The sequence below is a fragment of the Otolemur garnettii genome, unplaced genomic scaffold (genome assembly GCF_000181295.1).
Source record: "Otolemur garnettii isolate 467f Iridium unplaced genomic scaffold, OtoGar3 scaffold00140, whole genome shotgun sequence".
In the NCBI taxonomy this organism is placed as follows: domain Eukaryota; kingdom Metazoa; phylum Chordata; class Mammalia; order Primates; family Galagidae; genus Otolemur; species Otolemur garnettii.
Genome location: NW_003852535.1, coordinates 3930684 through 3946719, shown reverse-complemented (window position 1 = coordinate 3946719; position 16036 = coordinate 3930684). Strand labels below are relative to the sequence as shown.

At 48.1% G+C, this 16036-nt stretch overlaps 1 protein-coding gene and 1 non-coding gene across 2 annotated transcripts in view; both read right to left on the bottom strand.

Moving 5' to 3' along the window:
- Nucleotides 1–4378: 4378 nt before the first annotated feature.
- LOC111728102 lies at nucleotides 4379–4485 on the bottom strand. The gene has a single exon (XR_002775497.1). It is a non-coding gene; the product is annotated as a U6 spliceosomal RNA (small nuclear RNA).
- Nucleotides 4486–13994: 9509 nt separating this feature from the next.
- AHNAK (AHNAK nucleoprotein) overlaps nucleotides 13995–16036 on the bottom strand; it is a 97870-nt gene continuing 95828 nt past the window's right edge. Inside the window, exon 6 of the mRNA XM_012810651.2 lies at nucleotides 13995–14322. Within this exon, the coding sequence (XP_012666105.1) occupies nucleotides 14315–14322 (8 nt within the window). The 3' untranslated portion in view covers nucleotides 13995–14314. The remainder of the gene's footprint in view (nucleotides 14323–16036) is intronic.

The following is a 16036-nucleotide window of genomic DNA, read 5'->3' as shown; positions in this document are numbered from 1 at the left end:
CTGGGACAGCCCATTCCCACTCCCAGAGCACCACCTCCTTCTCTCCCTTCCTCCCTCTCCCCACGTGGCATTACAATTAGTTGCTCCCATCTCCTCTCTACCTCTGACTGCTAAGTCAAAGATACAGGTGCCAGCTATTCTGTCCCTGGAGTTTGAACTCTGAAGGTTGAAGGTAGAGAGCAGAATCTGAGGTTATGGGCTATGTGACTGGGAGACCCCAGGGTTCTGCTGCTGTTGGTGCAGCCCCAACCAGATCAGCTGCTACCCACAGAAGGACCCACTGGTAGCAACCCTGTTAGTACAGAGAAAGCTCTAAGATGCCCCAGGGAGTCCAGCTCTCCTCCTTGCCAATATCAGCTCCAGTGGCCACACTTTTCAATGGTCCCCAAGAAGAGGGGGGGATGCAGACAGCTGACGGCCTAAAGATGAACTGACTGCAGAGACCAGGTGGTTAGGCTATGGAGCCAGACTCAGAAGGAAGAAGGCACTTAATATTATGGGTTTCTTTGCTTGATTTTTTTAAAATAATGAACAATCTTTTTTCTTTTTGGCCTTCAGTGGGTTTCTTTCATCTTAGATAAGTAGCCTCCAAATAAACCTGGTGGCACAACTATCCCGAATCTGTGATATTCCCTAGGGGAAATGATAAAATTTCAGGACCCTGATGTGGTTCCCAGACCTGACGGTCCCAGAGGAAGCTGGACAGCAAGAGAAGGTCCAGGATGATTGACTGACAGGTCTGGAAGGGCCCTAGGCGGACAGCAAGGAGGAAGGTACCAGTGCTTTGTCCAAGGCCAGGGAGTGGGTAAAAAGAAAGGAGAGAGAGGGAAGGGGGGAAGGAAGGGGAAGGAGAGAGAGGAGAGAGAAGGTAGGAGAGGGAAAGGAGAGGGATGGCTGTGAGGGGAAGGAGGAGGGGAGGGGAAGAGAAAGCCCAGGAATGAAGGTGGAGGAATAAGGAATTCAGAGGAGGGACACACAGAGAAAAATGGCAGCATCAAGAGGAGGACATGCATCATTCTGGAATACAGCCTTAGACGACAGACAACACACAGACTGCCCTGGAGGGAGAGCACTGCAGACTTTCACGAGGCTGCATTTTAAACCTGTCTCAGTGATGCTTATCCAGCCATGCTCTGCAAGGCCACTGTGTCACTGAGTGGTCATCTACGCATCCAGGAAACACACCCCCTACCCCGCCCCCCGAGCCCACCACCTGACAGCTGGGGAGCAGGGGACATGAAGACACCCTTACTGTACAACTCAAAGACAAGAATTCCTGGGCACTGAGACTCTTTACACAGCTTTCCCGCAGGAAAAAGAACTCGACCTCTGCCCTGGGGTCAGCTGACCCCACAGGTGTATTTGATGGACATTTCGAGAACGCCCAGGAACAAAGGAGAAGCTCATCCTAGGCCAGGCCCAGCCTGAAAGCGAAATCTCACCAAGGGCCACATCCACGGAGCCCATTCTCAATGCCAGGTGCCACATCAAGCACTTTGCACAGATTCCGCTCTCTTGGCAGATGCAGTAACGAATAGTATTATGGGCCTTCTAAAGACAAGCAATCAAGGCAGAGAGGGGTGACGTAATGATAATATAGCAGCTAATACACCATGGGTCAGGCTCCCACCTATAATCCCAGCACTCCGGGAGGCCGAGGCAGGTGGATTGCCTGAGCTCAGGAGTTCCAGATCAGCCTAAACAAGAGCAAGACCCTGTCTCCCTAAAACTAGCTTATCACAATGTGGAATTTGTTTAATTGGGATTGGGGGGGTGTTGTTGTTGAGATAGAGTCTCACTCCGTTGCCTGGGCTAGAGTGCTGTGGCATCAGCCTAGCTCACAGCAACCCCAAACTCCTGGGCTCAAGTGATCCTCTCACCTCAGCCTCCTGAGCACCTGGAATTATAGGCACCTGCCACCACCCCGGCTAATTTTTCTCTGTCTAGTAGGGATGTGGGGCCTCACTTTGCTCAGGCTCGTCTTAAACTCCTCAGCTCTAGTGATCCTTCACCTTGGCCTCTGAGAGCACTAGGATTACAGGCATGAGCCACCATGCCTGGCCTTGAATTTTATTCTTCTGGCTAAAGGAAGTTTTAAAGGGGCTTCAAGATGGAGAGTGGCAATATCAGTGGGTTTTAGAAAGATCACAATGATGACCTTGCAGAGATGGCCAGGAGAGCAGCAGGGAGTCAGGGAGGCCAAGGGGGGGTTGCTTTGAATGGGCCGGGCTGGGTGCTGAGAGGAGAGGGGCAGCCACAGGACACAACAACTGGAGGCAAAAGGGTTTAAGGCCAAAGCCTGGGAAACAGCAACACTTGTCAGCAAAGAATAAACATCTAAAGAGAAGAAGGAATGGTCAGAGAAAGAAAACAGGAATGATCTGAGCCGTGGGAGTGCAAGAGAGAGAATGGGTCTACGAGGAAGCCTTCACCAGTATCAAGGCTACCAAGAGGTCAGTTGAGATAAGGACTGAAGGTGCTCATTGATTTGGCCATCAGAGGGAAACGAAAGAACCGAGAGCCATTCTGGGGACAAACCCAGCCTGGAGCAGGCTGTTATCTAGTCTGAGTTGGGCCTAAGGTTTCTTTTCTTTTTCTTTTTTTTTTTTTTGGATAGTCTCACTCTGTCACTCTGGGTGGAGTGCCATGGCATCACAGCTCACAGCAACCTCCAACTCTCGGGCTTAAGCAATTCTCTTACCTCAGCCTCCCAAGTAGCTGGGACTACAGGTGCCCACCACAATGCCCGGCTGTTTTTTATTGTTGTTGTTGTTGTTGTTTTAGGGTGGGGTTGGGGGGTTGTAGTAGTCATTGTTTGGCAGGCCCAGGCTGGATTCAAACCTGCCGGCTCCAGTGTATGTGCCTAGTGTCCTAGGCGCTGAGCTACAGGCACCAAGCCACAGGTTTCTGAAGGGTGTTCTGGAAAAGTCTTCGAATTGTCAAGGTGCTTCAATCCAGTGCCCCCACCCAAGTCTGACAGCAGCAATGCTCTGAACCATATGACCTTCATGGCTTAAGATCTAGCTATTTTTGGCTTGGCACCCATAGTTCAGTGGTTAGGGCACCAGTCACATATACCAAGGCTGGTGGGCTTGAACCTGGCCGGGCCTGCTAAACAACAATGACAACTGCAACAACAACAACAAAAATAGCTGGGCATTGTGGCAGACACCTGTAGTCCCAGCTACTCAGGAGGCTGAGACAAGAGAATCGCTTAAACCCAAAAGCTATGAGCTGTGACACCACAGCACTCTACTGAGGTGCATAGTGAGACTCTGTCTCAAAAAAAAAAAAAAAAAGATCTAGCTACTTTCCTTGGAAGGGAGCATGGAAAGAGCCCAGTGCAGTGTCAAGGTCCTGAACTCTAGTCTTTCCCTGCTTCTTGTGAGGGACCTTGGGCCTCCATCTCTCCTGCGGTGATGGGCCCAGGTGGGCTCCATATTGCATCTACTCATCTGGGCTGCCCCAGTGCCCAGGTTCAAAACGAGACACAGGAGCCAGGTTTCTGCGTCCCCTGACTCAGTGTCACTACCTCCATGCAGGACCCTGGGTTCCCTCCAAGTTGCCTATTATGTGGACTCAGCTTCAATGGGTGCAGAACTAGACTGAAAAAAGAGAACACTGTATTTCTTCTACTGAGCTGATGCCCAAGTCAGTAGCACAGTCTCACACTGGAGCCCCTGCCCTGCCCTCCTCCCTCCTGGCACTTCCTGAAGCACATAAAAGGCACCTTGCTGGGCATGTCTCACCCCAGACCACAACAAACTAGAGCCTCCCCTACCCCCTCCTAGGAAGCCAGCTGTCACCCCCACCCTGGTCATGCTGGCGGTCTGCTTCAGCACTGTGAGTACCCAAGCCTGGATGCAGGAACTCTCAGTACCACCCAGTCCTGCTCAGAAGGGATGAGCTGCCCATGCCCTCTCTGAAGCCACAGGGAGGGCCTAGAACACTGAATCCCAGAGAACTGGGGCTCGGGAACTGGGGGAGAGCCCCAAGGCCGTGAGGAAACCTGGAAAGGATCCCACCTTCCATATCTAACAACTCAGAATTCCAGGGAATGGAACAGACTGGAGGGAGAGACGAAGACCCATGTGGCTGAGCATGTGTAACGAAGAATGGAATAGAAATATGAGCCCCTCAGAGCTCAAACTTGACAGACCCTAAGATGCCAGACACCCTACTGCAGCTTCCAGGTTTGGGGTTCCCACCGCATGCTAGCAACCAAAGGAGCTGGAAGGGGAGCTGCAGAAACACTTGTCCCCAGAAAAAACTCAAGCCAAGGCAAGTCTCTCATTTTGGGAAGAGAAGAATATTCCAGCAAGGGATCTTTCCTTTGGGAAAATGCCAACCCTGAGTGGAGTTTTCTTTAGGAAAAAGAAAAAATATGGAACACTTCTCAAATTTGCATGTCATCTTTGTGCAGAGGCCATGCTAATCTTCACTGTATCATTCCAATTTTAGTATATGTGCTGCCAAAGTGAGCGCCCATAGTGGAGTTTTGTGTGCTCTGCAGAAAGGATAAGAGGAAGACATAGGGAAAGAGGGAGGGAGAGAACTAAAGGAAGGAGGGGAGGGAGAGAGGGAGAAACGAAGACATCTGCCTTCAAGTCCCTCATCTTTGGAGAACTGGGTTGCCTAATTCTGTTTTCACTCTACATCAGCTTCTTCCACTCTCATTTGAAATACTCTGGGAGTAATACTCTGGGAATATTACTCTGTTTTGAGTAGAAAACTCAAACCAAGAAGCAGTGGGAACTATTTTGCAGAGAGCCTTATTAATTTTTCAAGGGAAATGACATCATTTTGAACCGAAAAGCATATTAATTAGGAAAGCCCAGTGCTGTAGAAGTAAGTATGGCTCAGCAAGACAGGACTGAGTATGTTAAGGTGTAGGTTGGGATGTGTGTGTGTGTAACAATAATATCCAACTGGAGGTCTGACTAGAAGTGGCTGCTTTGAGTGGGGCCTTGGAGTCAGAGCAGGGAAGCCAAATTTTCCACAAGCTGGAAAATTCAAGGACAAGGGAGTTGACTGAAACTCAGTGGAAAGATGGAACCAAGCAGAGGACAGAAAATGACAACCAATTCCCCAGCTGCAGGGATTTGAGAAAAGATCACAGTTTGGGCAGCACTTGCCTATGGGTAGCACAGTGGGACAACAGGATTGTCTGTGTGTGAGCAGAGCATGGCCCGGGGCCCAGCGCTTATTTGTGCAGAGCAATTCCAGGCCAGGTGTGGGGCCTGTGCTGGGCTGGTACCAGAGCCTCTTTCCTGCCAGAGCATGACTTTGCCACATGTCCCCAGTGACACGTGACTCAGACCATCACTAACCACTTGTGAGAGGCAAGTTTCCGACAGGAACCAAAACCCTTAGTGGCCTCTTCCTAGCCCCCACGCTGCATAACAAAATCACATCAGCAGCTTCTACAATCACATTCTGCACATTCCGCAGAGAACTCTAGCAAACAGAACAAATGGCACCTGGCCCCACCCAACCGGGGAAGTCCAAGGAAGACACAGGCAAGCCACCAAAAGCTGGCTGTAACCTAGAAAATATGTACCACATAGTCATCAACGGCTTAGAGCATCACCAGATCTAACATCTACTCCATCGATGAAAAGTCTGCTATCCCTTGCTGACGGGCCTGGCAGTTTTCATCTGGGCAGACCCAGCCAGAGGGCTGGCCGGCTTGGAAACGGGCCTGGAGACTTGTGTGCTTTCTCTTTTCTGTACTCAGCTTCTTTCTACAAGTCATCAAATCCCTGTTCATAGGCACATTCTCCAGTTATGACATGGCACTGGCAGCTTTCAGCCCTGACCAAAACATCAGACAGGCAGGGACCCAGTGAAGAAGCTGGAGGACTAGACACCCTCCCCCAGAAGGCCAGAGGCAGATCACTAACTTCACAGTAACCTTTATCCTTCACTCACACTGGTCAGAGTGGCTGCCTCTAGCCGTTTGACTGCAATCCCGCCCTATTTTCTAGACCTGTTTCTAATCCAGAGATGAGCGTCACAATGCCAATGTTCCCAGGCAAGCAGGCACCTGTGATCTTTCTAGGCATTTCCCTTTACCTTTTTTTAAGAGGCTTTTGAGAGATAATCCAAGTCCTTTTACAATCTTACTTCCTCCCAGAATTTACTGTATCTCTGTAGTTGAGATTAGAGTTTCTTTGTATTGTTATCCATCTTTGTTTAACTTTGGCGTTCATTCACGATTGTGTTGGGGCTTTTGTATCTTTCTTTATTTGTTCTAGAAAAAAAAAATAGTCCAAGGCTCACTGTGTGATTAGGATTTAAGAATCCCATTGGATTTAAAAGCCTAAATTCCCCCACGCCTGTGCCCTGCGCTTCCTGGACTCCGCTCCCACCACTGGCCCACCAGTCGGGTTTCTGTTACATTTTTGCCTCTCTCAACGTTTGTGCCTTTACCTCTTATATACCTGCTAGAGGAGGGAGGTCCTGGGAAGCCAGAGTATTAAAAAAGATGTCAGCTGAGGCCCTCAGGAGAAAATGCAGAAGTCCCCCAGGGTCCCTTCCCTCTACATTCCTGCCAGCAAAAGGAGCTCAAGCCTCCTCCCTTCTGGCCCATTATCTTCTGAACATCTCAAGCTCCATTGGAAGCAGAAGCAGAGACCTGGCTCTAACCTCTAACTGCCTCTAACCTCCTGAGTTCTATCTGCACCCTCCCCGCTGGGCTGCTCTGGGCAGAAGCCTAAGGCTCATCCCTGACCCTTTCCCCTCCAGCCAACACAGGGTACCTCTAAATGGGCCCCTGAAATTATCCACTCCCGAAGGGCCTCCTAACCGGCCAGAGGAATTCTAATCAAATACCTCCTCCACTGCCCATCCCCCTGCCATCCCTCAGCACGCTTTTAAAAAGTTCAAAGTCCAGGAAGAGGTCGTGGCTGGCTTCTGCTTCCCCCTTCCTTCCCACTGCCCCTCACTCCGCTCGTCCCCGCACCCCCACGTCCTCTGCACTCTAGCCCCTTCCCACCTCCGGGCCTTTGTACTAGAAACACGGCACGGGCTGTTCAATCGGTCTAGACTAGAGCAAAATGTACAAAACAACAGAACTCGTCCTCAAGATGCGTCCAGGGTGGATCTAAAGACCCCAACCCCACCACCGTCCCAGGGTAGTCGCCACGGCCGGCCGCTCCAGTTGAGCAGCTAAACCGAAGCGCAGCCGGGTGGAGGGGGCTACGGATGGGCAAAGGGCGTGGGCGCGGCACCGGCGAGGAGCGCTGAGGCCACCAGGGGGCAGTGCCGGCCGCGGGGCCCCGAGCGGACCCGCGCCCCAGACCCGGCTCCCTGTGGGCGGAGGGCGAAGCGCCATTCCGTCTGGGGAGTTTGTGTCGTCTGTATAATTTTTTAAATCTGATTTTTTTAAAGGATTTTTAAAGTCATAATTCTGAGGAAGAACAGGAGCAGTCACACAAACCATGTTGCCTCCCGGTTGAACCCCGCCAATGATGCGTCAGCCCTCTTGGAATTAGCAATAACTCCATTCTCAGACGATTCCAAGGGTGAGGCCAATAATCTGGAACCTGAGACCGCCCCAAAGGTGGGGAGGACCAAGGGGAGCTGGTGTGGCCGACCTTTGACCGTCACCTGCCCGATTTTTAAAGTCCTAGGACAGAAAGCACAACCTGATTATCTTTATTGATTGCTTACTCAATGGCAGGCCTTTTCGCAATTTCCCTTTTACTCCTCACACAACCCAGATTCCAGAGCCCAGGCCCCAACCCCTGCCCTACAAGTAGTGGGACCCGCAAGTGGGAAATCTGCAGCGATGATAAACTAAGTGATACTGGTAAGAGGAGTCCACCTAGCCCCGAAACAAACACACTGGTGCACCCAAAATGTAAAGCCACCACATCCGCCCTGCATTGTCCTCCACAAAGGAGGGACTGATTGCAAAAATTCCAGAACTGGTCAGGGGGATTGGCAATCCCAGAAGAGATTCTTTGCTGCGGGTGGGGCCTTTGGGGGGGCCTCCTGCCTCCCCCACCTACTCCCGGCAGTGGCGCCAGATTCTTCGCATCCAGGTCATCATTAGCCCACATATCTTGGCCTGCAGAGGATCACCCATCTAGATGAGTATTGTTCAAAAGGATAAAGATCCAGGGCCATAAAAGGTTCAGAATTTTAATTGCCCATTCACAGCCAGGGAAGGATTTACCTAGGGCAAATACAATGCAGGTATTTGGGGAGCTGATATGTTGTGGTGAGTCTGGGGGCTGGGTAGGTAACTGCAGGAGTCACTGTAGGTGATCACAAGAATGTGAGCTATGTCAACACACAGAGATGTGTGTTAGATTTAAAGGAGTAGAATGCAAAGATAAACTGATTGCAGCCACAGAAAGGCCATGCATCTGTGTGATGTACATTGATTGCAAAATGAATGTATTATCTGGTCCTGTACTAGGAACATTTTCTTTTATTGTTACTTGCTTTTAAACTTTGTTTAGCCACTTAAAGAAAATCTGCTTATGGCCCAATTTGCATCAAATCCATTCCAAGTTGTATATTTGTTTTCCAATTAAAAAAAGATTACAATTTACCTCCCCCCCAAGAAAAGATAGAAAGCGGAAGGAAATTAGAGAAATGAAGGAATGTTTATTGGGTTCTTTTCTTTCTTTCTTTCTTATTTTTCTTTTGAGCATCTCGCTTTATCCCCCTGGATAGAGTGGTAGAGTGTCATAATAGCTCACAGCAACCTCAGACTCTTTTTTTTTTTTTTAAGACAGAGTCGCACTTTGTCACCCTCAGTAAAGTGTCGTGGGGTCACAGCTCATAGCAACCTCAAACTCTCAGGCTCAAGTGATTCTCTTGCCTCAGCATCCCGAGTAGCTGGGACTGCAGGCGCCGGCCACAATGCTGAGCTATTTTCAGAGACAGGGTCTCACTCTTTCTCAGGCCGCTCTTGAACTCCTGAGCTCAAGCAATCCACTCACTTCGGCCTCCCAGACTGCTAGGATTATAGGCATGAACCACCTCACCCAGCCCCAGCAACCTCAAAAACTCTTGGGCGCAAGTGATCTTCTTGCCTCAGCCTCCTAAGTAGCTGGGACTAGAGGCACCCACTGGCACACCCAGCTAGTTTTTTTCTATTTTTAGTAGAGATGGCTTCTCACTCTTAGTCAGGCCAGTCTTGAACTCCTGAGCTCAAAAATCCACCCACCTCAGCCTCCCAGAGTACGAAGATTACAGCATGAGCTACTATTGGGTTCTTTTCTGTCTGCATGGGTTACTCACAATAGTTAACCATATATTATAGCAATGGCCAGCAAACTGTGGCCAGGCTGTAGCCTATTTTTGAACAAACTTTAACCTAAGAATGGTTTTTATATCTGAAGAAGAAAGAGGAAGAGGAGGAGAAAAAGAAAAGTGAGTCCATAATATATTATATATAATACAATCAGCCATTTTCACTATGAATATGCCAAACTCTCTATAAGAGAGCAGAAGGCCAGTGTATGCATATAAGCTTCCTACGTTTGAAAGATATTAGCACAATGTGAAGAAAAAACTTAAATAAATGTATCTCAACAAAATTTAAAAAGGATTAAAAAGAAGAAATGTAGCCGGGCATTGTGGCGGGCGCCTGTAGTCCCAGCTACTCGGGAGGCTGAGGCAAGAGAATTACCTAAGCCCAAGAGCTGGAGGTTGCTATGAGCTGTGATGCCATAGCACTCTACCGAGGGCAACAAAGTGAGACTCTGTCTCTAAAAAAAAAAAGAAAGAAAGAAAGAAAGAAAGAAAAAGAAATGTATTTTTAGCACTATACTAGTTTTAACATTCATATCTTTGAGGAGCCCTGGGGAGACAAAGACCACATTTCCTGATCAGATTGTCAAGAAAACTAAATCTAGGTGAAAATTGTTTTTGAAAATGTGTTGCCCCTGAAACCTGCAATCAAAGGAATCTTACTCAGAGAAAGCTGAAGAGTAATGATAATTAGCAAGCATTGCCATCACATTGCAAAATCCAAGGGCTTGACTTTCTGTATGTCAATGTATAGCTTGGATTTATTGATCACTACAAAAACTGCAGCTTTACACATGAGGCAGAGGTTAGCTTGGCACAGAAATCTGTAAATGACTCACAAGGCAGGAAGAGGAAGCAAAACCAGCCCTCATCAACTTTATCAACATGATATGGACAAAATTACATCTAGTTTATGGCTGATGCAAGGCATGCTGTTTGCAAATACCAAGAGGTTTGTAGATAGTAATTCACTGCAGAGTGATTGCCACTTAAAATGGCTTCAGATAGATGACAAAGGAAACCTTTATTGATGATGATGGAGCCACACCAACAATACATTCTGAAACGTGTAATTAGGAGATGTTCCTCCCAAGCACTTTCAGAATGCACCAACAGGCACATGGGACTAATGTGAGGATGAATCATCAGTAGCCACCCGAAGTATTTCCATGAGCAAACTAAAATTACAAAACTATAGTACATGCAAAAAAAGAAAAAACTCTGAAAATAGATTCAGCTAAGTAAGCACAGTTGCCCACTTTGGAATTGATAAACCAGGGGTTTAGAACTCAGATCTGTTCCCCCATCAAGTGAATGGACCCCCAGCCTATCACAAAAGTTGAGTTAACTCGGAAGATATCTGAAATATGTGACCGTGGCATGCAGCCACCCTGTGTAGCTGTGAGGACAGAGCTTCCTTCCGATCTCCACCTTTGGCCCCTGTACCAGAAGTAGGTACTAATCAACTCTAAGACAGGACAGAGACTTGGTCAGGGGCCCCTGGGGAAAGAAAGATGGGACATGGAGCAGGGTATGGGGCAGAGGAAGGGCTATAAGGCATGCCATCTCCTGACCTCCCGACCTTAGGTGTCCAGTCTCTGAGTCCATCTCAATTTACTTTGAATTTGTCCCCTTCTGTCTACCCTATTTTCAGATAGCTTCTACATTTGTTTCTTATGGCTGCTATAACAAATCGCTACAAACTTAATGGCTTAAAAAACCACAAATTTGGCTCGGCGCCTGTGGCTCAAGCGGCTAAAGCACCAGCCACATACACCTAAGCTGGCGAGTTCCAGTCCAGCCCGGGCCTACAAAACAATAATGACAGCTGCAACCAAAAAATGTCCAGGCGTTGTGATGGGCACCTGTGGTCCCAGCTGCTTGGGAGGCGGTGGCAAGAGACTCACTTGAGCCCAGGAGTTGGAGGTTGCTGTGAGCTGTGATGCCACAGCACTCTGCCCAGGGCTACAGCTTGAGGTTCTATCTCAAAAAGAAAAAAAAACAAAAACCCACAAATTTATTATCTTACAATCCTGAAGGCCAGAAGTCTGAACTGAATCTTACTGGGCTAAAAATCAAGGTGCTGGCAGGCTGCACTCTCTCTGGAGGCTTTAGGGGGAAATGTGTTTCTTTGTTTTTCTGGTTTCTAGAGGCCACCCTCATTCCTTGGCTCACAGGCCCTTTCCCATCTTCAAAGCCAGCAGCAAAGCATCCTCAAATCTCTGTCTTCTGCCTCCCTCTCCCGTTTGTAAAGACATTTATGATTACATTAGTCCCACCCAGATAATCCAGGGTAATCTCCCCCCCATCCTAAAGTCAGCTCGTGGGCAACCTTCATTCACCTTGACACATTCACAGGTTCTGGGAATAATGACATGGACATTTTTGTGGGAGCCATTAGTCTGCCTCCTAAGTGGTCACTAGTCTTGCCCCTTCCCATGATTGCTAAAAATCAAACAGCAATTTCATGTTTTTCTTAAAATCCTTTTCTGCTCTCAGTTTCCTATAATATCAAGTCTAGACTCCCACCCAGTGCAGGAGACTCTCAGACATCCTGCTTCCCACTCTGCACTCTGCTGTTCCCCGACCCACCCTTTGCCTTCAGGGTGCAGTGATGGGCAAGGCTTGGGAATATAATTGCCCTCCAAGTTAGGCTGGTCACTTTACATTAATGCACACACAATATTTGAAACATGCATCATATTCATGTTGTTCACACCTCCACAATTTTGCACAAGTGGTTCTCACTGGACAGAGCATCTCCCTTTCCCAAAGCCCCCCTTCCCCAAGAACCAAATTCCATCCTTTATGAGCCATCCAATACTCAAGACATATCTATAATAAAAAAAAGATACATTATTTAGTTAAAATGCAATTTAACCAGACATCATCCTGAATTTTGTTTTGTTTTGTTTGTAGATAGTCTCACTTTGTCACCCTTGGTAGAGTGCTATGGCATCATAGCTTACAGCAATCTCAAACTCTTGGGCTCAAGTGATTTTCTTACCTCAGCCTCCCCAGTAGCTGGGACTACAGGCACCCACCACAACACCTGGCTATTTTTAGAGACGAGGTCTCACTCTGGCTCAGGCTGGTCTCGAACCTGTGAGCTCAGGCAATCCACCTGCCTCGGCCTCCCAAAGTGTTGGGATTACAGGCATGAGCCACCGTACCCAGCCTCATCATCCTGAATTTTTATTTGTCAAGTCTGGCTATGGATCCTTTCCAGACTCAGCTCTCAGGCTCTTTCTCCCTGCTCTCCCACCCAGCCGTTCACACCCTAAGGGTCAGGGCTCTTGCTACCACTGGGATCTGATACACCTCACCTGGCTCTATCTTAGTCTGTGTGCTTGAAGCTGTTGCCCTGTCTAGAATGTGAGCCCCACGAAGGCTCAAGAAGGCATGACACACATTTCTTTTTTTTTTTTTTTTGAGACAGAGTTTCACTCTGTTGCCCTCAGTACAGTGCCGTGGCATCACACCTTACAGCAACCTCCAGCTCTTGGGCTTAGGCGATTCTCTTGCCTCAGCCTCCCAAGTAGCTAGGACTACAGGCACCCACCACAATGCCTGGCTATTTTTTTGTTGCAGTTTAGCCAGGGTCAAGTTCGAACCCGCTACCCTTGGTATATGGGGCCGGGGATCTACTCACTGAGCCACAGGCACCGCCCATGACCCACATTTCTGTTATCTTGCTTCTTGTTTCAGTAAATTAGAAAATCCAGGTAAGCAAAAGGAAAATAAATCATTCAAATGTGCATCTGCGTCACAAACCAGCCCACACCAGCAGGATCCTACCTTGGAGCCTCTAGTAGAAAACCTGAAACAAGTGTGAAAACTAAGACAGTAAAATAAGTATATCATAGAACTTGAGATTATTTTTGTTCAATCTCTCTGCTTCCGGGCAGGACCACATCAATAACCAAGTAATTCCTGGAAGATGACCCTGACTCCCCAAAACTTCCCTTTCTCTCTGGCTGACCCATGTGAAGAGTTCACAGTGCTCCGTGGGTAAGAAGTTCTAACCAAAATTCTAAAAGGTCTGAAATTCATTATACCCTGTTGCTCCCTGCTGCTTTTTTGTTTCTAGATGAAAATGAGATCAGTTTATGAAATTGGATATCTCTTAAGTCACAAATCCATCTGAAATGAATTCATTTCACGCTTGATAAATTCCAAGATCTGATTGTTTTGAAATTTTATCGGTGTTGATAAAAGTTTGGTTATCTGGTTAACCAGATGACCAAAATGTTATCTTTTAACGTCTACCACCATAGAATAAAAATTTCACACTGCCCCCGTGATGGGAAATTTGAAAAGTCATGTGCTGAAGAAACGTATGGGTTGACATGTCAAAAATTACATTTTGCCTTTTTTTTTTTTTTTTTTTTTTTTTTAGTGGAGACAGGGTCTTGCTCTTGCTCAGACTGCTCTCAAACTCCTGAGCTGAAAGGATCCTCCTGCCTCAGCCTCCCAGAGTGCTGGGATTTAAAGCTACCAAGCTTGGTCTCATTTGCTTTCTTTGGACTAATACAGAAGAAAGAGAGAGGGGAGAGGGCGAGAAGGAAGAAAAAAGTAGGAGAAGTGAGGAAAGAGAGACTGGGTCATGTGGAGACAGCAGTCACGCATTGACTCTGGAATTTTTTTCTAAGTGACAAGCAAATAATGATTTGAATGACACCAGTGAAGGGAACAGAATGAACACCACCGAGGTTGACACAGAATAGATGCTCGATAAATGTTTATTGCATGAATGACGAAGACAATCACCTGAGCCCCGAAGTTGCCAAAGCCCTCTCTAGTTACAAACAGAAGCCCCCCGCAGCCCATCCGCCTGGAAGTGAAGACACGCCCCCGCTCCAGACCCCCAACGATGCTGTAACTGCGCATGCTCTGAAAGCCTCTCCGTGGAAGGTATTTCTTTAACTGCAGGTGTTTGTTTCCTTTGGCGCAGCAATATGTAATTTCCCATTTTTAGAACAATGCTGCAAAGAACGGTCACAAAAACAACCTTCGGAGGGGGTGGTTTTCTTCCTGGCCACCGCTACAGCCCTGTAAAACAACAACAGGATTTTTATTCAAAACTCTATTTGCATCTCTCCATAAAAGCAGGAGTCCGTGTGTTAACTTCTTGCAGGCTGAAAGAAGGTGCCCCCACCCCTTGGTGGGCATCTGAAGGAACTCTTGCCTTTGGGAGGGCAGATTTGTAAACCGTTCTGCTATTAAGTCTGCTTTAGTCCTGCCGCCTCCCTCGGTGTGGTTTCTATGCAGCGAGGGTGGAAAGAGGCTTGCGTAAAGCCAGCGTCTGCCCTTTGGGTGCCCCCATAGAAGTCTCGGACCAGAAGCGGACAATGTGTTCCTGAGAATGTCCAAATAACAGACGAAAGTAAGGACCCAGGAAGAGATCTGTCACCTCTAGCTTCCACCATTAAGAAAGCGTCTCTCTGGGCGGCACCTGTGGCTCAGTGAGTAGGGCGCTGGCCCCACATCCGAGGGTGGCAGGTTCAAACCCAGCCCCGGCCAAACTGCAACAAAAAAATAGCCGGGCGTTGTGGTGGACGCCTGGAGTCTTAGCTACATGGGAGACTGAGGCAAGAGAATCGCCTAAGCCCAAGAGCTGGAGGTTGCTGTGAGCTGTGATGCTACAGCACTCTACCAAGGGAGACAAAGTGAGACTCTATCTCTAAAAAAAAAGAGAAAGAAAGAAAAAAAAAAGAAAGAGTCTCTTATTATCATCTCCAAAATGACTTTCTTCCCTTTTCTCTTTCTGCTTCATAAACCCAAGCAATCAGCCTCAAGACTAAGGAGTCCCTCCCCATCTCTCATCACCTACCCACACCTCCATTCCCACCCCACCGTCTCCACCCTGTGTCATGCCCAGCTCATCCCCACCCGACCCCCATGAACTTGCACGTCGCCCTTCGCCCTGTCCTCCTACCCTAGTCTTTCTCACCTCCTGTGTGGACCTGCATGCCCCTGGCTCCATCTTGTGCCTCCTGCCCTCAAGAACACTCACTGACACCTCCCACAGTAAAGACCCAACTTTCTTGGCAGGACTGAACCTGCCACCAGGCCCTCTTCACAACATTCTCTCCCACTAAGCACCTACACAAAACCAAAACTATCTGCTCACCATTTCCAGACCCTACCACTATAGGCACCACCTCCCACCCTCCTCCAACTTAGAACCACCTTCCCAGTCCTCTCTCTGTGACTAAATCCTCCCTGTTTTTGCAGATCTACCCAAATAAGACCATCTGTGTGACCACTGCAATTCACAGTGATCCCTGTCGCCCTCCCTTGCTGAAGCACTAAGATTCTGCCCCATTCGTTGAGTACACATAAAGTACTTTGTGAAGGAATCATTCACATAATTTATTTTTCCCAAGTGTTTTGAATTGTGTAGAGGGGAAAGTACTAAGCCTCTTTAAGAGATTTGGAAGGACCTGGGCACCAAGAAAGTGAAAGCCTTGACATTTCCACTCCATGCTTTGTTAAGCACTTGCCGGGAGCCTGTTTTGGAGCTGAGCCCTTCCATATATACCGCCTCATTTAGCCCTCACAACGAGACTGTCAGGTAAGTTCCAGTGCCTCTTTCCACAGGCCAGGAGACAAAGGCTTGAGAAGCTAAGGAACTGTCCAAGAGCTGGAGTTCAAACGTGGCTCACAATATTGATGGCAATAGCCCACCCCCTTTCATTCTGAGAGAATCCACAGCACTGGGTAGGGTGAACGGGTGGGTGGCGCACTGTGGGTTCTTATTCTT